Source organism: Chrysemys picta, chromosome 4, assembly GCF_011386835.1.
Source record: "Chrysemys picta bellii isolate R12L10 chromosome 4, ASM1138683v2, whole genome shotgun sequence".
Lineage (NCBI taxonomy): Eukaryota > Metazoa > Chordata > Testudines > Emydidae > Chrysemys > Chrysemys picta.
In genome coordinates this window covers 129,148,056-129,174,258 of record NC_088794.1, presented here as the reverse complement: position 1 = coordinate 129,174,258, position 26,203 = coordinate 129,148,056, and the positions used below count along the sequence as shown (strand labels likewise).

Here is a 26,203-nt window from a genome sequence, read left to right as displayed (position 1 = left end):
CCTCTATAACCTTTTAAATTTTACACGCCAGCAATCTGGCTCTGTTTTGGTTTAGGTGGAGCCTATCCTTCATTTATAGGCTCCTCCTTTCCCAAAAGGTTCCCTAGCTCCTAATAAACCTAAACTCTCATCCCTACATCACTGTCTCATCCATGCATTGAGATCCTGCAGTTCTGCCTGTCTAACTGGCTCTGCTCATGGAACTGGAAGCAACCATGGAGGTCCTGGAGGCCAAATTTAGGCTGCTAAGTAAGACATTAAAGCCCAGGACCTCCATGGTTGCTTCCAGTTCCATGCGCAGAGCCAATTAGACAGGCAGAACTGCAGGATCTCTCTCCTACCTTTCCCAATGTCATTGGTACTTATGTGTATCACGACCACCGGTTCCTCCCCAGCACTGCACATAAGCCTGTCTAGATGTCTCGAGAGATTTGCAACGTTCACACCCATCAGGCAATTCACCATGCGCTTCTCCTGGTCATCACAAACTCAACTATCTATATTTCTAATGATCCAATCTCCCATTACTATTAACTGTCTCTTCCTAATAACTGGGATTCCTTCCCCGGAGAGGAGTCCTCAGTAAAAGAGGACATCATGACTTCTCCTGGAAGAAGGGTCCCAATTATGGGATCGTTTCCCTTTGCTCTAGTTTGATGTTCTCCTTCCCCAAGACTTTCACCCTCCTCAACCGCACAGGGGTTAGGGGTGTACCACGAAGTCTCATATATGTACCTCTGTCTCCCTTAGCTCTTCCAGTTCAGCCACTCTGGTCTCCAAAGCCCGTACTTGGTCTCTGAGGGCTATAAGCTCCCTGTACTGAATGCACATATATGCCAACTGCCCACAAGAGAGGTAAATCATACATGCTGCATTCAGTCCAATGAACTGGATAGCCCCCACTCTGCTGCTGTATTTCTGCATGCATTCTTTTTACCTCTGCAGCTTTTTTGGGAGGGGAGGGGGCATTTATTGCCTAAATTCAGAGAATGTTAATCAGGTGTTATCTGGTTCTCCTACTCCTTCTCTAAAACTCCCTTGCAAAACTCCTATTAACTGCTCCTGTTCGCTAGCTGCTCGCGTTGCTTAAGAGCTGTTTTCTTAAGCCCCTTGTTGTCCACGTAGCCCTGCCCCTCCGCCCCCCCCCGCCCCCGTTAATGATCCTGAAGGGCTTAGGGATCAAAGGCTCATTAAGATGCTCTCAGCCTTGCCTAGCAGGCTGTTAGACTCAGCAAATGGCCCCCCAAACAGACCACACACTATACTTCAATCAAGTAGCAAGCACACAATAAACTAACAAACAACAAACTCATCCCAAGGGTAACATAGTTGCTCCTCCTTCCCCCGGAGAACTCTCTCACAAAACTCCCCCATTAGCTGCTCCTGTTCGCTAGCTCCTCTGGTTGCTTAGAAGCTGGCTTTTTAAACTCCAGTTCTCCCTGAGTAGCCCCACCCCTAGTTAACAGTTAACGGCTCCTAACGGGAGTAGGGAATCTGTCCTCTGGCAGGTAAACTGTCTCACTATCCTGGAACTGACCTTGGCTCCTATGAACGCTGATATCTGAGATGGGATAATTAATGATTTTTCATAATTTATCAGGAGGCCCAGCTGGGGAAACAAGGAGAAGACGCAACTGAAGCTTGTCAGAGCATCCTGATATGACCTGCCTCCATTCACTCAGCCATCTACATATGGATTGATGTGGATGCTCTTTTTTCTTCAGACATGCTGCTACCATTGCAAAGCATTTCATGAAGATCCCTCATACTGTAGAGTCCAAAAGACGGTACCTTGTTCAGGAAGTGATTTGGCTCTGCTGTAACTTTCAGGTTCTTCCTATAGGGTGAGTGGATGGCAACATGGAAGTACAGGTCCTGTAAGTCAAAAGCCACAAACCAGTCTTGAGCCTGAAGAGATGGAATGATGGAGGCAAGCATTACCATGCTGAATCTGAGACAGCGCACATATTCAGTCTCCTCAGGTCTAGAATAGGATGAAGAACCCTTTCTTTGAAATAAAGAAACAAAGGGAGTTTGGAGGTAAGAGAAGCCTCTTACCCTGTACTCCTAAGAAACGTCTCCCATGCTTACAGATGAAACAACAAGACCACTTCTTTTAGTATTAGCTTCTCATGAGAAGGGTCCTTGAAGAGGGACTGGGTGAATAGTGGGGAGCAAGCAAAGAATGGCTACAATGTTCACCACCCACTTGTTGGCTTTATCTCTGACCACACCCAATGGAAAGGGGCAAAGCAATTTCTGATTGTCATCGCTGGGTTGGATCCTGACATGGCTCCCATCCAACCTGCTGCCTCTGGGATGGAGCCTGGTGCGCAATGGAAAAGGATGACTGCCATCCCATCTCCTGGTATATCAGTGTGCGTAATCTGGTTGGTGACTGTAGGGTACAACAGCGTTCTTTGCCACTGCAGGAGCTGGTACTGAAATGGCTTAGGTGTAGATCCCTAGTAACCTCAGCACTGCCCTCAAATCCTTGATGGAATGGAGTGCCTCATTTGTCTTATTGCAGAACAGCTCCATTCCCTTGGAGATTAAGTCTCTATAGTTGCCTGGACTTCTCAGAATCCCAGAGAGCTGTTGCCATCAGACAGATCTTATTGTGATTGCCATGGACCTGTTTTTTTTCCTTGACCACAAGTACTGCTAGTGATCCTGGTACAGGATGCCCAGAAAAGTGTTCAAAAGCCCTTAGGTGGTACCTGGTACCTTTCTACTTTGCTGGGTCCAGTACACCCTCATTAATTGGGAGGGAAATTCTTGATAGCACTAAGCAGCTGTGAATGATGAACAACTTGTGTGTGTTCTCTTGGATCAGTGTCTCCACATCCAAGGTTTCAACTATCCTCAAGAGCAGGTCTTGGAAGGCTCTAGAGTCATCAACGGCTGGTGTAGGGGCTGAAGTGACTGTCTTATTAGGAGAACTTGAAGACTCCTTCAGTGGGGAGGGCAGTCTCCACTTGCTTATGAGGGGCTTCCTCCATTTCTGGTGAGGGGCCTGGCCATTCAGGTCGATGATGATCAAAACCACCTCCTTTTCCTGGACACACGTGACCATGATCTGTTTCTTGACACACAGGAAGGTGAACCTCCGTAGGCCCACAAAGGCCAATGTGGAACATTAAGGGTACTGGCCAGATCGCTGTTGACTTGTCCACTGCCAGTCACACAAATGCCCAGAATGGAACATTTCTAGACCTCCCGCTCAGATCCTTTTATGGTCTGATAAGAGAGGTTCCCTATATGATGTAGGGGAGAAGGAGTGAGTTGGAAATGGTGAATAGAAGTACATCCTCTGGGAACAATGGTTCTGCTGGGGTAAATCCAGGTCCGGGGCCTCTGGTGAGGTGCCTGTCCTGGTACTAAGGAGACAGGAGATGTCAGTACCTCCAAGGCATATCTCAGTACCCATATGGTTCCGGTGTCAAAAACAGCGTAAGTAACGCGGTCTCTTGCACGTTCTTCAAAGTCAGTACCATGCGCCCAGCCCTTAACATCGAGGAGGACTTGGAAAAGGCATCTCTGGAGGAATGTTTTAAGTCCTCCTGGAGGATGAATCCACTACACACACAAAGCTGCATTTGCACTTGGTGTGGGTCTGTTGCTTGGCACTTTGTAAAAGCAGATGACATGGGTCTCCTTGTGCTGGAGTCTGTGCCAAAGCACTCAGTGCAGAGGTCGTTGATGCCAGAGTGCAGGTGTCAGGCTAGTCAGTGTCTTAAGTCTTGGTGCCAGTGGTCTTGGTGCCCTTTTTGATGACTTCTGGCTGGAACAAGTGGTCAGGTGCCTGCTTTCTACAGCACTTGCTGTGGATAGTCTCCTCTATTCACATTCCATGGATCTCTCCTCTCCAGGATCAGACATTACTTTCATGGATTGCTGAAAGAGGTGTAATTTGAGCCTTGTGTCTCAATTTTCAAGTGTGGGCCAAGAAGGAATGACAGACTGAGCATCTGTTGGGGGATGTGCCCCTCCCAAGGCAGAAAAGTCATCGGCTGTGCCTGCCAATTAAGGGCACAAGATCATTTCACTGTGGACAGAGCTAAACCCATAGGGGTTAAAAATCCACCATGACTATGGCTAGCACTAAATGCCTCAACCCTCAATGGAGTCACCGCCTGGGTTTTATTTAAATTTTTTGGAACATCCAAATCAGTTAGAAACATGGAATTGAAGAGGGTTTTCTTCATAATATAATTTGAAGTGAGTTTGAAGCTCAAGGAAGAATACCAGGTCGAACATTTGCCAGGTTCTGTCTGGTTGGCATACATGGTAAGAGGGAACTGAAGGAGTGTCGCAGCCAATCCACCCTTTAAGCCCTCACATGAGGGCACGAAGAGACACAGGACATGTATGGCCCAGACATTGTTACACCGTTACTCCGAAAAGATTCCAAGCTCATGTGCATAGGCATGTGCACCCTCAGAGAGATCCAAACTGATACAAAGAACTGTTTAATACTGAACTCAAATTTTAGAAGGCAATGCAATAAGTAAGGATATGCATCAGTCATAGAAGATATCATAAATATTTTAACTAGGAAGAACCAAAAACGCAGTTTTCAGATTTGGATCAGGTTTAGGCCAGTACCTGCGGTTCAGATTAGTGGCCAAACCACTGGTAGAGTACAGATTTGGTGGTCACAAAAATCATAAAACATTGTGTTATCTGGTCTTAATTAAAATCTGTTTAAACTATAGAATAAAATTCAGCATAAAACTGAATCCCTCTGTTGCCTGCATAAAGTGTAATCTAGTTAATTAACAACCTTCCAGGACTGAAAAAAAATTAAATAAATTGAAGTCAGCAATACAGAAACATTCATATTAAAAATGCACAAGTCATTTTTTCATGGTCAGACTTCTCTGTAAACAGCTGAAACATGAAGGGACAATGTCAAACTCTGGTATGAAACTAGTCTGATCGCTGTAGTTCATGTCATGTCTAGGTATTTATACCAGGCTCAATTCATAAATTACAAATAATTCTACTTCTAAGTGTAGCATCACTTTTTCCCCTGCCTTCCTTCTTTCCCGTCTACATTTGCCATAAAATCAGTTTTGCTTGTTAAAAACTCAAGTGTCTCTGACTTCCACTGTTTTGTTATTTTTATAGTGCTTAACCCTGGACACTGCTTTGCACTTTTATTTGAAAAATATAATCTGAAACAAATATTCTTCAGAATCATTTACTATTTTTCTAATTAGTTGAATTTTTTTCTCATCTGTGTGAGGGATAGATAGCAAAGGCTAAAGCCAGAAATAGCATGAATATGCACTACACACGTTTTCTCAGACAGCTCTACCAATGAATCTTAATCTTGATTTACAGTCACCCTATTGTACTAGTCTATGGTTTTTTCTAAGAAAAGCAATTGTCAAATTACCAAATTATTTTAATTCTATTTTCATAATTCTCTATCCTTAAAACTACTCCTTTCCTTTACTTTAAATCCACTCACTGTTGTAAGCTGCTGCTGCTGCTAGCCTCTGGCTGTAACATGCTGTGAGGAATTGGTCCTGAGGAGTCAGCGTTTCCTGACAGCGAATTGGACAAGACAGGGGAAGAGAAAATGAAAACGAAGGGGGAGAATGACCAATGGCAAAAGGGGCAGGGAGCAACTATCAATGTTTATCGACTAATACTCCCATCAGCTTTATATGACATGCAAACATAATGAACATATTCATATAATTGCTGTACATAGGACAGATAGCTAAACCTCTATTTTCCTAAAGTTACCTGCCATGAAAGCCAAAAAATTTAAAGGTAGGACTAATTCTTATCAGTGTGGGAGTGAATAGCACAGACTAATGGAAATATGGCTCTTGACTTACTACAACGAGCAGGTCTCTTCTTTCGTGGACTTTCCACATCTTCCATGTCTGTTCCAGTGCTTTCCTCTGTTGTGGCTGCTGCTGACGCCGCTGCCTTTCTTTTCTTCTGTAAAAAAGAAAAGAAAGTGGTTGAGACAACAGCAGAAATTCCAAGTAGACTGACTAAATAAGAGTGAGGTAGAAGCTATTTACATGTGTTACACTGTGATTCTAAGTCATTTGTCCCACAATCTCCATTACACCTGATCTGAACATTCACTATACCCTATATGCAGAAGGCAACTGACTCAAAAATATTAATCTAAACGTTAGACACAGTACTGATTACAATATACAATTTTAAACAGTTCAGTTTTACCTTTCCACAAAAAGCTATTTGTTCACATTTTAAGAATGTTTTTATTTTAAATTATAACAATCCACATTTCTAAATCAAGGCCTCTCTAATTTTAGTAATAATTTAAATTTAATAATTATCAAAGAATCAATCTATCCTAAAATACAGAAAAATGTTCTTACCCAACATTAAAATTAATTACATTTTTAGTAATTAACATATACCATATTAAGTCAAACTTTATCTGAATCCAAAGGCTTAAAGCCTTTTTTTGCACGGCTAAAAAGTATCTAACACCCACAGACAGCACATTATTTTTTCCTAAGGGCAACTATAGGTTCTCTTCCAAAGAGAGCTACAAGGGAATGCTGAACTCTATTCAAGACACATTTTAAAACTTCTGAATATATAGAACTTATCTGTTTATTACAATTAATCCCACTGTTGCAAAGTATTCTGAAAGTGGCTATGGAAACTTTCTTAAAAAAAAAAAATCACATCATTTTGCAAAGGATGTATTGGCCCACATACATAAGTTTGCTAAACATTGGGAAAGTTTAACTTGCTTTTTTATTAACTGAATAAGAATGTACTGCTTTACTAAAATATCTTTAAAAGTGTTACAACTTCACATAGCTGATAGAAGGGGAGAGCACATTACATCTTTCTTTTCCAAAGTGTTGCCTCATGATTACCATCTAAACCCTGCTGGGCTGAACAGATTGGTTCGATAATTACATACAATAACTGCAGTGGGCAGGTAACCCTCAGCTGGCACAGGGCAGCTCCCCTGTGAGAACTTCCATATGCAAACTGCACTGATGGAGTGCATTAGGTACATCTTTCCTGCCGGTGCACAGGCCTGATTAACGCCAGCCAAGACTCCAAGGTTAGCATGTCAGCAGATTTGTGATGCATTAGGCAGGAATAAACACAGACACTTTTGTTCGTTCTGACCAAAATTAAGGAGGAATATTTCAGCACTGTATTGCCTTTATACAGGAGATAATGCATTCCACCTGATTGTACTGTGAGAGATTTTAAACGCTCATCATAAAAACAGATATCAATTACATTCTACACAAAAGCAAAGTACATTTATCTTGTTTCCAAGATTATTTAATAAAAAAAGAATCTCAATCTTGATGCAGGTGAATCACATGGCAACGGAAATCAGGCAGTATTCATCTCACAAAAGCAACACCTGTGTGTTTGAAACAGAATGTGAGAAGGAAGTATGAATCACTGTAACCCACATTTCCACTGTTTATTTTCCAACAATTATGGAGTGCTGTCAGTGTGCTAAGCGCGGAAAAAACATAAGACATGGCCCTTACTCCAGGGAGTTTAGTTTAACAGTTACAGAGGCTTCCTCTGGAATATAATGTTGGTATCTTCTTGTTATGCTAGAGCTTGTGCACAGAACAGAACAATTATGCAATGATCTGCCTCTGTCTTCCATGCCCAGCTTCTGGTAATCCGAGATGAGGGTCACCCCGAGCATCGGCTTGCACCCCTGACTATTTTGACTAACAGACAGACATTGACGGATCTATCCTGCATTAATTTATCCAGTTCTTTTTTGAACCAGTTATACTTTTGGCCACCATATCCCACAGCAATGAGTTCCACAAGGTTAGTTGTGCATTGCTTGAAAAATACTTCCTCTTATGTGTATTAAATCTGCTGCCTATTAATTTCATCGGGTGACCTCTGGTTTTTGTATTGTGTGAAAGGATAAGTAACTTATCTGTTCACTTTTTCCATACCATTCATGATTTTATACACCTATCATATCCTGCTTTAGTTGTCTCTTTTCTAAACTGAGAGCACACCATGGGTTTATACAGTGGCATTACAATATTTTCTATGTCTTTCCCAATAGTTCCTAACATACCGTTAGTCTTTTTTGACTGCTGCTACACATTGAGCGGAATTTTTGAGAGAACCATCCAGGGTAATGCCAAGACTTCTTTCTTGGATGGTAACAGCTAATTTAGAACCCATCATTGTGTATGTATAGATGGGATTATTTTCCCCCCCCCCCCCCCGAATTTCATCTGCCTTTTGTTGCCCGGTCACCCAGTTTTGTGAGATCCCTCCGACTCCTTGCAGTCTGCTTTGGACTTAAATATCTTGTTAGTTTTTGTGTCTTTAGCAAGTTGCTTCTCAAATTCTCTCATTGCCTGCCTTATTATACTTTTACTTGCCAGAGTTTGTGCTCCTTCCTATTTTCCTCATTAGGATTTGACTTCCAAATTTTAAAGGATGCCTTATAGCCTATAATGGCCTCCACTACTCTGCTGTTCAGCAACTGTGGCATTCTTTTGGTCCTCCTACCATCTTTTTTGATTTGGGATATACATTTAGTCTGAGCCTCTATGTTTTTAAGTAGTCTTCATGCTGTTTGAAGGCATTTTACCCTTGTGACTACTATTTTTAATTTCCATTTAAGAAGCGTCCTTCTTGTGTAAGTTCCATTTTTAAAGTTAAATTTCACTATTTGTTTTTGGTACTTTCCTCCCTAGAATGATGCTAAATTTAATTACTGTTTATACTCAATCATATGTCAGTTCGTTTATAAGCCGACCCCCCCAAGATGAATAAGTAAAAATGGAAAATGTTTATAACCCGTTCATAAGCCTATAATTCAGGGGTCAGCAAACTTTGGCTCCCGGGCCATCAGGATAAGCCAGTGGCAGGCCAAGATGGTTTGTTTACCTTGAGCATCCGCAGGCACGAAGGTAAACCTAAGTAAACAAAGTGTCCCGGCACGCCAGCTGCTTACCCTGATGGGCCAGCAAATGGTGGGGAAATTTTTTTGGGGGTGGGGGGGGGGAGAAGCTGGGAGTCAGGGGAGTAACCCCTGTGACCACCCCCCACATGACCCCAGCCCTAGCCCGGGACCTCCCCACTCTCCCCATTCCATCCCTTCCCACTTTATCTGGGGAGGATGCCTCTGGCCTGGCTGGAGCTGCTCCAGCAGACTGGGCAGCGCAGATGCAGCTTGCTCCGGTGGGCCAGACGGGCAGCGCAGCCGCAGCATGTTCCAGCAGGCTGGGCCAGGCAGCACAGCCACAGCCTGCTCTGGGGGGTGGGGCCAAGCGGCAAGGCTGCAGCCTGCCAACCCCGGAGCTGCAGCTGCTTTGGAGGCTGCGGGGACAGGAGCGTAGCCAGAAGCGGAGACACTCTGGCCCTGCCTCTTCCCTTCTGTCTCTGCTGCCTCTCCTTGCTTCCTCTGTTGGGGGGAGGGGCTGTGTCCCACCTCTCCCTCTCTATACCCGTTCATAAGCCGACCCCCTTCTTTACTAAAAAAAATGCGGCTTATGAACAAGAATATACGGTACATTATGGTCACTATTCCCAAGCAGTTCAGCTACAATTACCTCTTGGACCAGATCTTGTGTTCCACTTAGGACTAAACCAAGAGTGTGGGTTCCAGGAGTACAGTGCTCCAAGAAGCAGCGATTTATGGTGTCTAGAAACTTTATGTCTGTATCACACCCTGAGGTGAAATTTACCCCATCAATATAAGGATACTTGAAATCATCTACTATTATGTTTTCTGGTTTTGTAGCCTCTCTAACCTCCCTTAACATTTCATAGTCACTATCATCCTAGTCAGGTGGTCAGTAACATATTCCTACTACTCTATTAATTATTCAAGCATGGAATTTGTATCCATAGAAATTCTATAGTACAGTTTGATTCATTTAAGATTTTCACCTTATTTGAATACACTTTTAAAAACAAAAAACAAGAAAAACACTGCCACTGGCCTATCAAACATAACATACCCTGTAATTCCTATATATTTTGTACCCTGGTATCATTATGTCCCATTGATTATCCTCATTTCATCAAGTTTCCATGATGCCTATTATATCAATATCCTCATGTAATTCACCATGCGGTTCTACGAGCCAAACAAACACACACACAACTTTCAGGAAAGAGGGACTTGCTTGGTGAGAACCAACTCCCTCTCTCCATCCAGCAAGCCTTCTGGAGTGCTGTCAGACAGGCCCTTGGCAGTAGGAGTAGTACAATCCCTTCCCTTCTATCCTGAAACCACAGCTGAAATACTGGACCTAGAAAATCTAGCATAGATGGAAGGGCTTTCGGGCATGGTATGTAACTGCAACAGAAAGTACACTTTGCCACAGCCAGGTCAAGCCTGAGTGACAGTGTGACTTTGTGTGTCAGGTTCCAATGAAGGGAGAAGGCCCAGCCCTGCAGGACAAAAGCTCCTACTACTGCGGGGTGAGTGAGGCAAGCTTCCTTTCCAACTCTCTCCCCCATCCCTGTAGGGCCTCCTCTCTTGGCTGAGCCAGGATTAGATTTGCAGTGCTGGGCTGCTGTGGGCGGCTGGTGCCCTCTTGGAAGGGTGAGGAGGTGATAGCAGAAGAGAAGGATGCTGGCCTAACATTTTGGGCCACACACATGAATTTGGCTGCAGTTGGTGGGTCACGTTAGTAAAAAGTTGGGAACCACTAAGCTATGAGACCTATATTCTGCTCTCAGTTTAAACACTTCAACAAAACCATTGCAAATGAATGTAAGATGACTAGGCCTATGGCACCCCACCAGAAGAAAACAAAAAGGGGCACAATAAATAAAAACCTCAATGCATGCAAACAAAAACACCTATAGGTAAGTAATGTCGCCATCTAGGGAATGGTGATGATTGACCTGACTAAAGGAAAATACATTAGGTTTTTAAAACCTAGGGCCTGATTTAATAGGAAATACATATAGTCTTCTGAGCTGGACAAGGACACAAGAGACTCAGAAGGTCACAGATGTTGGCTCTGCAGCAGGCCAACCTAACACAGCAAAGTCAGCCAACCAACAGAAACAGATTTCATTCAGCACACAGATCCAAACCACATTGATCCACAGGGGAAGGAACTCATGTTAATGAGCTCTCCTTGCTGGGCAGATCTTTACACATGATTCAGCATTAACAATAAAACTATGGTAATGCAATTTTTAACCAGGGGATTAGTTCCCATGCAAAATCGTAACTTAGGTGTGGTCTACATTGCCACTTAAGTCGATATAAGTTATGTTGCTCAGGGGTGTGAAAAATAATCACCCACCTGAGCGAAGTTGCTTACATCGACCTAACGCAGTGCCTACATTGCGCTATGTTGGCGGGAGACGCTCTCCTGCCGACTTACCTTCCACCCCTCTGGGAGGTGGAATACTGAAGTCGATGGGAGAGCACTCTGATCAACTTATCATGTCTTCACCAGACCTGCACTAAATCGATGCCGCTGCAATCCAGGCAGTGGCTGCAATTTAAGCATGCAAGTGTAGACAAGCCCTTAGAAAAGCTTGAGGTATTACTTCAGAGGACTTCAATCTCCTGTAGCTTTTCGTTTGGTTTCATACTTTCTGCATGAGATCTTTAACGTATGGCTGACTAAGCAGTAATATCAGACACTATCTTTTCAAACAATACTTGTAGAGAAGCATGTGTGCACACAATTCTGTTGCTGTTAGAGCAGCCAAAAAATCCCACCTGCAAACGTAGTGGACTACCCTTGATCTTCTTGTCATCAGTGGAGTCAACATTTTTATCAATTATTTGTTTGTAAGTCACTGTTTTGTTATTAGCTTAAACATACTATTTCACTACAATAAAGTGAAAAATTCTTACACTTCTGCTGTAAGTTCGTTTAGAAATATGTTACTGATTAAAATTACTTTGTATGACATAGGGCTGTACAAAATACATACAAAGAATGATGTTTCAATACCTATGTTTAAATACCTGGGCCCACCTCTCAATCACAGAAATGTAGAGCGGAAAGGGACTTGAGGGGTCATCTAGTCCAGGCTCCTGAACTGATGCAGGACCAAGTAAACCTAGACCATCCCTGACAGGTGTTTGTCCAACCTGTTCTTAAAAACCTCCAATGATGGGGATTCCCCAGCATCCCTTGGAAGCCTATTCCAGTGCTTAACTACCCTTACAGTTATAAAGTTTTTCCTGATATCTAACCTAAACCACCCTAGCTGCAGATTAAACCCATTACTTCTGGTCCTATCTTCAGCAGACATGGAGAACAATTGACCACAGTCTTCTTTATAAGAGCCCTTACTATATTTGAAGACTGTTACCAGGTCCCCACCCCAAGTCTTCTTTTCTCGAGACTAAATATGCCCAGATTTTGTTTTGGTTTTTTATGAGGAAAGGTTTTAAAAAGGATTCGAAAACCTGGCCTATCATTCTTGCTGCTCTCCTCTGGACTCTCTCCAATTTATCCACATCTCTCCTAAAGTGTGGCACCCAGAACTAGATGCAGTACTCCAGTTGAGGCCTCACCAATACAGAATAAAAACAGGACATTTACAAGCCAGGTATTACACACAGAACTCTTGTTAATACTGCCCAGAATATTAGCTTTTTCCACAACTGCATCACTTATGCAATTTGTGATCCACTATAATCCGCAGATCCTTTTCACTACTCCCACCTAACTAGTTATTTCCCTTTCTGTAATTATGCATATGAATTTTCCTTCCTAAGGGTAGTAGTTTCAACTTGTATTTACTGAATTTCATCTTGTTGAATTCAGACTAACTCTCCAGTTTGTCAGGCTCCTTTTGAATTCTAATCCTGTCCTCCCAAGTGCTAGCAACCTCTCCCAGTTTTGTGTCATCCGTAAATATTATAAGCATACTCTCCACTCCATCATCCAAGTCTTAATGAAAATATTGACTAGTACTGGACCAAGGATGGACCTCTGCTGGACCCAACCTGCTACCTCTCTCCAGTTTGACAGAAACCCATTGATAACTACTCTTTGAATACAAAAAGAACAGGAGTACTTGTGGCATCTTAGAGACAAACACATTTATTTGAGCATAAGCTTTTGTGGGCTATAGCCCGCTTCATCAGATGCATAGAATGGAACACATAGATAGTTAGATACACACACACACACACACACAGAGAACATGAAAAGGTGGAAGCTGCCATACCAACTCTAAGAGGCTAATTAATTAAGATGAGCTATTATCAGCAGGAGAAAAAAAAAACGTTTTTAGCGATAATCAAGCTGGCCCATTTCAGACAGTTGACAAAAAGGTGTGAGGATACGTAACATGGGGAAATAGATTCAATTTGTGTAATGACCCAGCCACTCCCAGTCTCTATTCAAGCCAAAGTTAATGGTATCTAGTTTGCATATTAATTCAAGTTCAGCAGTTTCTCGTTGGAGTCTGTTTTTGAAGCTTTTCTGTTGAAAAATTGCCACCTTTAAGTCTGTTACTGAGTGACCAGAGAGGTTGAAGTGTTCTCCTACTGGTTTTTGAATGTTATGATTCCTGATGTCAGATGTGTGTCCATTTATTCTTTTGCGTATAGACTGTCCGGTTTGGCCAATGTACATGGCAGAGGGGCATTGCTGGCACATGATGGCATATATCACATTGGTAGATGTGCAGGTGAACAAGCCCCTGATGGCATGGCTAATGTGATTAGGTCCTCTGATGGTGTGACTTGAATCAATATGTGGACAGAGCTGGTATCAGGCTTTGTTGCAAGGATTGGTTCCTGGGTTAGTGTTTTTGTTGTGTGGTTGCTGGTGAGTATTTGCTTCAGGTTGCAGGGCTGTCTGTAAGTGAGGACTGGTCTGTCTCCCAAGATCTATGAGAGTGAGGGATTATCTTTCAGGATAGGTTGTAGATCTTTTATGATGTGCTGGAGAGTTTTTAGTTGGGGGCTGAAGGTGAGAGCTAGTGGCGTTGTGTTATTTTCTTTATTGGTAGGTAACTTCTGTAGTAGGTAACTTCTGGGTACTCTTCTGGGTCAGTCAATCTGTTTTTTCACTTCAGCAGGTGGGTTTTGTAGTTTTAAGAATGCTTGATAGAGATCTTGTAGGTGTTTGTCTCTGTCTGAGGGATTGGAGCAAATGCGGTTATATCTTAGAGCTTGGCTGTAGACAATGGATTGTGTGGTGGAATGGATGGAAGCTGGAGGCATGTAGGTAAGTATAGCGGTCAGTAGGTTTCCGGTATAGGGTGGTGTTTACGTGACCATCGCTTATTAGCACAGTAGTGTCCAGGAAATGGACCGCTTGTGTGGATTGGTCTAGGCTGAGGTTGATGGTGGGATGGAAATTGTTGAAGTCAGGGTGGAATTCCTCAAGGGGTCCTCTTTTCCATGGGTCCAGATGATGAAGATGTCATCAATGTAACGCAAGTAGAGTAGGGGTGTTAGGGGATGAGAGCTAAGGAAGCGTTGTTCTAAGTCAGCCATAAAAATGTTGGCATACTGTGGGACCATGCAGGTACCCATAGCAGTGCCGCTGACTTGAAGGTATATATGGTCTCCAAATGTGAAATAGTTGTGGCCACATTGGCTAATGAGAACGTCACATGGGACTGTGTCAAAAGCCTTATTAAATCAAGATATATGTTTATTGCTCCCCCCACCCAGGCTATAACCCTGTCAAAGAAGGAAATTAGGTTGGTTCGGCATGATTCATTCTCGACAAATCCATTTTGGCTATTACATATAGCCCAATTATCTTCTATTAAACAATCAATCTGTAAGCATCTGATCTGTTCCAGTAACTTACCAGGTACCAAAGCTAGGATGACTGGCCTATAATTCCCTGGGCCTTCTTTGTTCCCCTTTTAAAGAGTGGTATTATGTATGCCCTTCTCCAGTCCTCTGGGATCTTACCTACCCTCCATGAGTTCTCAAAGATAACTGCTAACAGTCCAAGATTGTTTCAACTTGTTCCTTAAGTATCACAGGGTGATTTTCATCAGGTCCTGCCAACTTCAATATCTCTCATTTATCTAAATACACTTAAACCTGTTCGTTCCCTATTTTGGGTTGAATTCCTTCCCCAGTGTTGTTAGTACTGTGCTGAGTATCCGGTCACCACTAGCCTTTTTAGTGAAGACAGAAGCAAAATAGGCATTAAACACCTCAGCTTTCATAATGTCATCCATTATTAGCTCTCCTTCCCCACTAAATACAGGATCTACACTTTCCTGTCTTTCCCTTGCTCCTAATATATCTATTGGAGGGTAGCGATAGCTCAGTGGTTTGAGCACTAGCCTGCTAAACCCAGGGTTGGGAGTTCAATCCTTGCGGGGGCCACTTCGGGATCTGGGGCAAAAATCTGTCTGGGGATTGATCCTGCTTTGAGCAGGGCTAGATGACCTCCTGAGGTCCCTTCCAAGCCTGATATTCTATGATTCTATGACCCCCTCTTCTTAGTGTCTTTTATGTCCCTTGCTAGATGTAACTCATTTTGAGCCTCAGCCTTTCTGATTTTATCACTACATGCTTGTGCTATACTTTTGTATTCTTAAGCAATTTGTCCATGTTTCCACATTTTGTAGGACTCCTTTCTAATGATTAAAGAGCTCCTAAAGGAGCCATATTGGCCTCTTATTATTCTTATCTTTCTTTTGCCTGGGATAGTTTGCTGTTTCACATTTAATAATCTCCTTGAGAAACTGCCAGATCTTCTCAACTACTTTATCCCTCAGATTTTCTGCCCAGAGGACCTTACATACCTATGTACATACCTCTGAGTTGTTGAAATCTGCTTTTTTGAAGTTCGTTGTCCCTATTCTGCTTCTCTTACTCCTTTCCTTCCTTAGAATTTTTACATCTATTATTTCATGATCAGTTTCACCCACATTGCCTTCAACTTCACCACCAATACCTCCCTGTTAGTGAGGATCAAGTCTAAAATGTCTGTCTCCCAGTTACTTGCCTTTGTCTATCAAGTTTTGTCCTATACAGGCAGTAACAGTAATGCTTATTTGGTAACCTAGCTTAAATTTTAGTTATATTAATGCCTCAGTATCCTTCTTCATAACAAATTCCAGATTTTAACTTTTCCTCAAAAAATTAGGGAGCAGTTTTCATGAAATGATGAAATTTACATCTGTAAATAAATTTGCAGAGGGTTTTCTGCATATGTATAGTACTATAGCTTTCACTAAGAACTAGTCCCACTAGCATATGTTTCTTCTGTATAAACATCCACACAGATTCCACACAAGCAGTTGCATACTGACAATGGGAAATCAGTATTTACCTATAAAGTTAATATGCTAGGATCCTTTTCTGAAATGTGTGAATTATAAAATCTCCTCCGTGGTGTAAGTATGTTTGTACATTTTACTAATTGGAAAGAGCTACTTGTGCAAATGCAAATGCACAACAAGGTTCCATATGTGAGACACAATTTAGAGTTCGGTCTACTTGAATACAAGTACCTCTGGAAGTATTAGATTTTTGTCGGTAAACATCCATTTCATCATACACATACAAACCAACAAAAAATATTTCCATTGATAATAATCTAAATGTACAGATAGGCAAAGAAAAATGTTGCTTGAGAACTTAAGAGTTTGATTTACGGATATTTACTTTGTATCTTCTGACATGTGATGCTGACAATTTGTATTTTAATAGTTATAAAGCTAACTTGCTGAATCTCAATATCTACTGTCATTAAATAATTGTCTGCCCCCCTCAATTTCCCAACTGTGAAAATTTAAATTGATAAAATAAATACTTAAAAACAAGCATTGCAATTATACATCAAAATTATAGTAAAAAAATCTGCCAAGCCTAAATAAAAAGATTAATATACCCCTAATCTAGTACTATACTAATTGTGAAGAACACCTTTTTGTTCAGTGCCTAGCACAATGGGGTCCTGGTCCATGGCTGGGTCTCCTAGGTGCTACGATAATACAAATAATAATACTGTACACAATACCTGAATTTCAGTAGCAATTTGATGACATAAGGATGTTCATTTAAAAGTAAGTATTTAGGTATAGTTATGTAAGGTAAGAAACCTGAAATGAAACCAAAAGGTAACTAGACTTCTGATTTTACCTCACACTTTGGCCCATCTGGAATTTTTTAGACTCTTGAAAAAAAAAATGTGTAAATTAACTGCAATGTTCATCTGTTCAAATGTCATTACAACTAAATATACATTCTCTTTCCCAAGGTATTATTTACTGCATGTGAAAGTATACCTGCTAACATTATGCTATATTAAAAACTTTCAGAGCAATTAGTTAAATTAAAATTAGCCCATGTGTCTGCTTATGAAATATGCTGTAAAGCTAACAAACAGTTGAGACTTACTTTTCTTTTTCCTTACTTTCCTATTTAGGCTAATTATGACATCCATTTTCCATATCATTTTATTTAGTTTAAAACAAGATCCATTAAAAGCTGATTTTAAAAGTAAAAAGAAACAACCTTTTGTACAGGCTTGGTTCGCAAATCTCCATTCTCTGAAAAACTGAAGTCCAGTATGCCATCATCCTTTTGCCCAATAGCCTTAAGACCTTGCAAAAGTATTTCTCGGAAATGCTGATAAAGAGGTTTCTCTTCGTAGCTCAATAACTTCACCTTTTCCATGTACTTGGCTATTTCATCTGAGGGAATGGTACATAAAATTAATTTCTATTTAAAGCAGTTGGTAATCAATAGGTTTTACCAAAAAATGTGAGAATTATGTATACATCCTTTTTGGGATTCTTTGATATGGATATTTAAACATAATTATAGCTGTTTAATACAGCATATTTTAGAAATAAGAAAAAAATCATCCCAGGGCTCATTAACAAATTATCACAGCACCACTTTTCTACATTCATTACAATGAAGGAAATATTCAGCCTTTAAAAACTATTTTTGAATATGCTTATTTCCTCTACAGTGAGCCTTTTATTCAACTGATATTTCTTCCCTGCATTTAAGATGATCTACTACAGGTGAAATAAGAGCCTGAGCCCAGAACTTTGCCAGGTAAGTTAAGGAGAAACTATTTCTCATGTATTTTATTTTAATCAAAGGCAGGGACTTTTCATCATTTCACCTTTAAAACTATATTTGCTAAAATATTAATAAGAATGAAACAATCCTGTATTGACAATTAGGATTGGGTGACCCAAGAGAATTTTTCCATTTCTAATTTCTGCAAAAAAGCATGTAAAATTAATGTCAGGACTTTGAAAATCTGCTAGCCAATTCTCATATGGCGAGTCACAAGTTTTCCCAGACAAGTGTTTCTTTAGAATCTAAATTTATTACAAAAATTAATTTCTAACCCTTACAGTTGTGAAGATGTTTCCAACTAGAAATGAGTGCGAGCCAGAGGATTGCTATCTTCCAGTCTGCAGACTAAACTAGTGACTGCTACTGTTCACACCTTTCCTATAACAGAAAGAAAACTTACCTGTCTTGTAAATTTAATTACTGCTATTCAAAACATTGGTCAGTTTCACTTTACTGCTGTTTGGGAAGGCAGAAGCAGAGGCAGGTTCTGGCTCTAGTCACTGGGAAGAACTTAAAGGGTATGTCTACACAGCAGCTGGGAAGTATGACAGAGTAGACAGACTCGCATTAGCATGCTAAAAATAGCAGTGAACACTACCACCTAGGTGCAACCCAGCCAACAACACGGCCTGGCCCAAGCCGCTGTGGTTGCTGCAACATCCACACTGCTATTTTTAGCATGCTAGCTCAAGCTAAGCTAGCATGAGTCTGTCCATCCATGCTGGGAATCACACCTCCTAGCTTCAAGTGCAGATATAGCCAAAGAGGCGATAGGAGGAACAGAATATCAGAGACACCTCTCCCAGATGGACTACATGCTGACAACAATCTGACACCCACTCAATCTTTCTAAGCAGCTGAAGTGTCATCTGTCTGTGTTTGTATTCAACTCAATACAGAAAAAATTACTACACATACCCAAATATTAAAGTAGTTACTGCCACATGAAAATGGGAATTTCAGATATGCTGTGAGTGCATTCCTGGCCTAACAGAATAATCTACCTAAACCCTATTAAAGTTGGCTGTAGTATGGTAGAGGTGGCCAGTCAGGTTTCTTTGAGGAATGAATCATTAATGCTTTATTTCAATGTGCTTTATATTTTTTGAGAGACTAAGGATTAAATGTTTGTCTAATAGAATAAAACCCCAAGTACTAATATTTTAAAAAGCTCTTCCTACCTGGTTTTTCTGTCTCAGGAAAGCACTTGTTCATCAAATCTGTAATATTCTCACTATATCTGAGAAGTAAAAGTGGAAGAATCAATAGTTTAGATTGTGGATAAATTATATTTAATAATTGCAAAACAGCTTGTTCATTCACAGCTGATCTGTATTTTTTTTTAAACATATTAAGGCATTAAAAGTTAAGAAAAAAATTAAATATTGACATGTAAATAAAAATAATTTTAATATTGTATAATCCTTTTCTTACAGTTCTTTTGTTTTGATTCTGTTACCTTTTACACTTGTCTAGTGATTACAGCAAGAAACCGGAAAATCGGAAGCCTCAGTTTTGTTTCTATCTATGTAACTGGCTCCTTGCATGACAATATCTGTGCCAGAGTCTTCCTTTCTGTGAAAGGGGAATACTTATCCACATTTGTAAAGTGCTTTGAGATCTTTGGATAAAAAAATGCAACATAAGCACTTTAAATTCTGCAGGATCCTTGTGATCACATGCTCTTCACTTCACCTAGACAAGAAAATTCCCTCTGCAGGGCCAGCTGAATCCCTGCCTAAGGAAACAGAGTTGCAGCACTGTGCTGTTCCCGAGCAACTGACTTTATAAGCTAAGGAACAAGGCTGAGATCCAGGTGTGAGAAAAACAGAATAAGAAATATCAGAATGCAGACCCTATATAAAATTGAACATCTTTAAAGTGAGTTTCATCTTGAGATGCTTTAAAGTAACTTCCCTGTGTCAAGATGAAACTTTCAAAAGGCAAGCTGCATGACCTACAGCCCATTCCAAGTATTACTGTAAATTGTCTTGTTTGTGAAAACAGTGGCAATATTGGTCATAAGATTTTCTTTATTTTTAATTTAGTTACTAAGCTGTTGGGTTTTTTTTTAAATCAGCTACTTTTATAGCATTTTTCCATAATACATTTTCCATCAACTGATGACATGGCACAAAGACCTTTTGCCTAGATAAGACCATGCCAGCTTCCTCACGTGGTTTAATGTCCACCATTCATATATTCTCTAGATAGATAGGGTGGGGCGAAGGTGCAGGGGGCAGACTTTCAGTCCCTGTAGTACATAAAATCCCAGATATTTTAAAAATTAAATTACTAGTTTAAAAAAGGACTTTCCCAGAATTGACACAAGCTAATGACCTAATTCAAACCTGATTGGACCACATTGCTGCATGGCTCCAAGGTAGGTCTTACACCTGATTTGTCCATACACCTTGGAGGGAGATGACGCAAGGATGAGTAAGCAAAGTTCACAAACTATAATAATCAACGGGAAGTCCAAGAAACCATCAAGGATTAGCCACCACACAAGAACAGAATTCTAAGAAGGAAACAATTAGCTCTCAGCTATGTGTCAATTAGATATTTTCATTTTAGTACTGAATTTTTAACCAGCTCTAAGTCCCAGATTTGATTGACATTGGTTATAACTCCCAACTAAAGAATTCAGACCGGCACCTTCCTATAATTCTCTTTAGCATTTATAAGGATTATTTCTAGAACTAATTTGATGATTTAATTCATTTTATGACATAACTCCAATCCAATGCAAAGACTAATTCATTGATTTGATATTATTTGGTAGTTGTACTGCTTTATTCTTACTTTAGTTTAATAATAATAGTTAAGTAGTGGTGATTTTTATTTTGTTTTGGTTGAATTATTTTAATAAAATTTAACAAAAGATACAGAGATGCACTTCTTTCAATAAGCAACATGGGCCCAGAACCTTTGTGGTCATGGGTGAATATATCAGCCAGTCAACGTAAAAGACTTTGGCTCTCTCACCAACCACTCCAAACTACATACAGGTAGAAAACTGGCTCAGAAGATGTTCTACTTTAAACCCTCATATGTCAGTTCCTTCTTGCATCCATGCAAGGCCAATTTCTGCTCTAGCCACTGCTACTCAGAACTATTACGACTCCCCCTTGCACTGCTGCCTTTTATCAGATCAGCAACTAGAAGAGGAGAGAAGTTGCTGCTCTGAGAAACATTGAGGCAGCAGTGTTAACAGGAGGGACAAGAAGCTGCTCTGAGCAATGACTGCCAGGTAGTGGTGGCAAAAGCAGTACTGCAGGCACCTGACAGCACTTACTCTCTGCTAAGATGGCAAACAGAGGAAATGAGGGAGGATGATCCATTGTTTAGGGCAGTAGTCAGGAACTCAGGAGATCCAAGTCCAGTTCCTTAATCTGCCAAAGACTTCCAATGTGACTTTCTGTAGGCTATTTAGATTCTGTGCCTCAGTTCCTCATCTGTAAGATGGGGGTGGTAGTGCTTGGTCTACCTCACAAGGGTGTTGTGAGGGGCTAATATAAAGATACTTAACAGAGGGATATGGTGTTGACAAGTACAAAAGTTAAGGGGGTGTAATTAGAGAAGGTGTAAATTATTATTTTGAAGGTAGGATGGGAATAAAAGGAAGGGAATGTAATCAAGGGGGAGGTTGAAGGGGAATATAACCTACAGTTTTGGACTTCATTATAACTCTGGAATCTCCATTCCAGCCTGCAAGAGTAGACGTAGTATTACTCAACTCCTCACAGAAGCAGCACATTGTTTATGAATACATAGTATTGCTACAGTGAAATATTTTTATTCCTAGATTGAGTTTCAAATGAGAAAATATAATAAATTCCTTACCTAATTTTTGAATCTCTGACATAGTTGGGGTCTTTTAAATTGTCCTCCCATGGTAGATGGCCACTGAGCCAATGAATCATACAGTAACCTAGAATTTCCAAGTCACCCCGTCTTGATGGAGCTACAAATATACATAAATACATACACACATTTAAAGTTTGTAAACACAGTAAGACAACTGGAAGCCAAAGTTAACAGTAATTAACAACGACAGTATGCTTTGAGTTTATTTCAGAGGGAAGCAGGAAGGAAAGGAAACAAGAAGTATTGCTCAAATGGCTGGAAGACTGAAAGGAATTTGAAATTAATCTCTCTTTCTTCCAATCACGACTATGACATGCTGCAGTTATCCCAATTTCTGAAGCATTTTAAGTCCTCGCATTGTGACAGAATAGAGTGAGTGAGCTGACTGAGTTATGTTCAAAACATTTTTACTTCCCCATTCCCCAAAAATAGGGAACAGAGTTGAAATGTGAGTTCTTCAAATTATTATTCCACAAATGGAAATATTTCAGATTTCCTGAATACTGAAACATTGCTTGCAGAAGATTCTGAAATCCTATATGTTGACAAGACGAGGGATATAACATATTTGCTTTCACGTGTTCCACAAGATACCTATTAAAATGTTATTAAATGTATCAACAGGAAAATCCCCTTTCACCTGGGCTAAAAATTGACTAACAAAGCTTAGAGTTTACATCCAAGCAGATTTTAATTTTTAAATTAAACTTGTGCAAGACATCAAAAACTTTCCTAAACATTCAAATATAACACTTCTACTGCATTTCTATTGCAAAACCACGCTCTGAAGCGTCCCTACCCTCTGTTTGCCAGAAACTGGGAATGGGCAACAGGGAATGGATCACTTGATGATTACCTGTTCTGTTCGTACCCTATGAAGCACCTGGCATGGGCCACTGTCAGAAGACAGGATACCGGGCTAGATGGACCATTGGTCTGACCCATTATGGCCGTTCTTATGTTCTTCATCCACTAATTCTATAATTTTATCAAAACAAGCAACAAACTTGGTCTGGCAAGCTTTGCTCTTTATAAAGTCACGTTACTATAATGTTTAATATTTTTCACTTTTTGTTCTATTATTTTCAATGGACACAGATTAGATTTAAAGGATGGTAGTTTACATCACACTAAATTTAAGGCTCAGCCTTGGCCAGATATGGGAGAAGTACACTTCAAATTGAATTTAGGGACCATTAACTCCCTTAAATAGCTGTGTATTTTTCCCCTCACCAGAATCACCCCAGAATCATCACACACCTGTCCACTCACACAGTTAGTACCAATTCAATAAATATGTCTCATACTAACAGATACACATGATCACTTTTAAGAGATTAGGTGGGTTTCTTATATAAAGGAGATACAATCATGTCTATATGAAAAGGAATACAAATGATTTCCAACACTACAGCAAAGTAACAGCTGAAAAAATTAGTAAATGCTCTAATTCTGTTGCCCAGCAAATTTCAGAAAAAACATAGCTGAACTTCTGCTATACAGTTGGAACATTTAGTTTTTTAAAACACAGTGTTAGGACTTCACAGTAAATAGGAATCTATTTTAAAATGTCCTCTCTAAAAGGTTTGTGATTAAAATAAAAACAGTCTTGTATGGAACAAAGTGAATTGAAGCTTTGACTACTTACCCACACCCTTATGTGCATCAATACTAGTATATTCAATTGTACCATCGTGACATCTTTTGGGGTCTTCTTTATATTTTTTGTGCACTCCTTCTGGACAGTATCGATAAGCAAGGCCATAATCAACCAAGTACACCTATCAAATCCCACATACCATGCAAAGATTAAAGGACTATTCATACAGAACAATTCATATAAAAATAAATACGAGTGACTCTCAGAACTTCTTTAGAACAAAAACTCCAAAAGGTCAGCTCTTTGGATTAAAAAGCTCATTTATTCATTCTTAAACATGAGACGTATATAAAATTCAATCACTTCATGCACTATGTGAAAAATGACAACCAGTTTTAGAAATCATTTACTGCTGATCTAGTGGCAGTGCAAAGTAAAATGTTCAGTTCTTATCTAGGAGCAGGCTGGATTACAATGGTCTATTGGACAACAGTAAAAGAGGCTCACAGTATTGATATCAGAGATTAGAATACATTTATCATGCTGTATTTCTTGAGTATTCATATAAAGCTACTGTTGTTGTCCTATTACAACAAAAGAAGTACTACAAAAGAATAGATGCCAGGTAGTACTCTTCATTATCCCCTGGCTACTTCTAAATATACTGGCAATAGTTAATCTACTTTGTGAGGTAAACTATTTGGACAGAGAAACACGTAGAATTATGGAAATTAAATGCACATTTTCCAAACACTAAAGGGTTTAAAAAAAATTAGAAAACTAAATATATTTCTGTAAATCAATTGATTTGAATAATCAACATGTTAAGAGACCAAATTTTCCAAGTAACAGAACACTTGTATTTGATGGATCCTTGAACAAAGGAAATAAAAAAAATGACAAAGCAGACAGGCAAACATAATTTACTGGTGTACTATATAATTTTAAGCTTCCACCCCCAAATAGCTATTTGAAATTCATTTTGTATCACAAGCACTCCTCCTGAATATTATTTAGGGCAGAATAGCCAACTTGATAAACTGCCAGCAAATTGCATCAAAAATGTAGAATATTAAATATAAATGTCAAGCAGAAATATAACCGTATACATTCTTAAAAATAAGACTTCTGCTAACGTTCACAGGTTCAAAGCACCTCAGTGTGTTGTCAAACAACAGGATTAAAACAGGAGAAATGAAGCACAGATATCAGAAATACCTGATTAAGATTCTTGTAGCTCAGGAGAAGGTTTGAGGCCTTGATGTCTCCATGCACATATTCATGCTCATGGATATATTCCAGAATATCAAGCTAACAAAACACAATATACAGGAGTATCAGCGTAGTACCCAACTCCAGCCAGCAGAGGACCACTATTCAGCACAAATTGCCTTTTAGCAAAAGGCTACATTAGAAAGATGGATTTTAAAAATGTTTCAGGAATTACTATTACTTACTATTCTCAAGCTTAATTTTAACACAGTTTTGTGTGCAAACTGCTTTGCATTCTCTTCATAAATTTTCTGAAGATCTCTCCCAAATCGGTCCATTACCATAAACCTATAGCTGAAATTCAAACCGGGGGAAAAAAGTTACTGAATTAAAACGTGTACAGTATTTTACCCATGTATTTTACCCCACTGCACTAATTACTGAATTCAAGCATGTTTATTTTTAGACTAAAAATCAGCTATGCAGGCAAACAAAAATTTATGAACACTATAATTTTTTGTACTGTACTTCAACCCTAATATTTGTTTTGTTTGCTTTATATCACCTAAACAAAAGGTCCTCCATCAAAGGTATGATCCTGAGATCCAGCAAGTTATGCAGTATAACAAGCGCCCATCTCGGAAAGTACTATGGTGTTTCATTAACAACAGGAAAGAGCAACTATTAATTGCCTGTTAAGACCAACTTTTTTTTCCCCCAAAAGTAATTTATATTTTACTTAAGTGGTTACTTTCACAAGTTGGCTGCTTTAAAAGTAATACTATTAAGATTTAAATGTGCATTCTACTTATTGAAATGAAGCTCCCCTATCAAATATGTTTTGATATTCATCTCTAAGGTCACCATAGTTTGACTTTATTATAAAAGCTCATTCCATAAAAGCCCTGCACATGAAACATTATGAATTTGAAAAGCTCATTTGGATTGAGACAGTTACATTTTGTCATACTGCATTTTCTTTTGCAGCCCAGTATCACCTGAATTCAAGTTCTTTACATTAGATTACTGGATGATTTAATGCCCTATTCAGACACTTGAGGCCATAGCATTAATTGCTCTATGAATTGACCTAGCCAGAGAAAGTTTGCACTACTGTGCAAAGTCTACAAGATCCCTAATTCTACAAGTTCCACACTTAGCATGGATCTCGCTTCCTCCACCACCTTTCCCTGCTGATGTCATATATGCTGCTGGAGTAACCACTACTGTTTTGTCAAAGAGTTAGCCATCTCCAACCCAACTGATTCTGTGCTATTACAGACTAGCCATAAATGCATGTAAAGTCAGTATATCTCTGAGCTAATGGATTCCTCAATCTCACATGAAACAGTATAAAAACCTAGCCTTGAACTTTTGAAATAAAATAAGGATTGGACTGTCTATACCAGTTCTCAGATTAAATAAAAAGACTTTCTCTCCCAAGAGTAAACAAACTGAAGATAAGAAGGCAAAGTCTAGTA

The 26,203-nt window shown here is 39.8% G+C and overlaps 1 protein-coding gene across 17 annotated transcripts in view; it reads right to left on the bottom strand.

The window, feature by feature from the left end:
- Positions 1-26,203, bottom strand: part of VRK1 (VRK serine/threonine kinase 1) — a 58,468-nt gene that overhangs the window by 12,690 nt on the left and 19,575 nt on the right. For 7 of the 17 annotated variants that reach the window (XM_005307013.4, XM_065593572.1, XM_024103298.3 and 4 more), the window contains 8 exons: positions 24,968-25,076; positions 24,729-24,821; positions 23,559-23,691; positions 21,887-22,007; positions 19,222-19,280; positions 17,459-17,637; positions 5,856-5,961; positions 5,480-5,555 (listed from right to left, as the gene is read on the bottom strand). In XM_005307013.4, coding sequence (XP_005307070.1) covers positions 5,480-5,555; positions 5,856-5,961; positions 17,459-17,637; positions 19,222-19,280; positions 21,887-22,007; positions 23,559-23,691; positions 24,729-24,821; positions 24,968-25,076 — 876 coding nt within the window. The remainder of the gene's footprint in view (positions 1-5,479; positions 5,556-5,855; positions 5,962-17,458; positions 17,638-19,221; positions 19,281-21,886; positions 22,008-23,558; positions 23,692-24,728; positions 24,822-24,967; positions 25,077-26,203) is intronic. The other 10 variants (XM_024103299.3, XM_065593577.1, XM_065593578.1 and 7 more) reach the window with 3 other exon arrangements.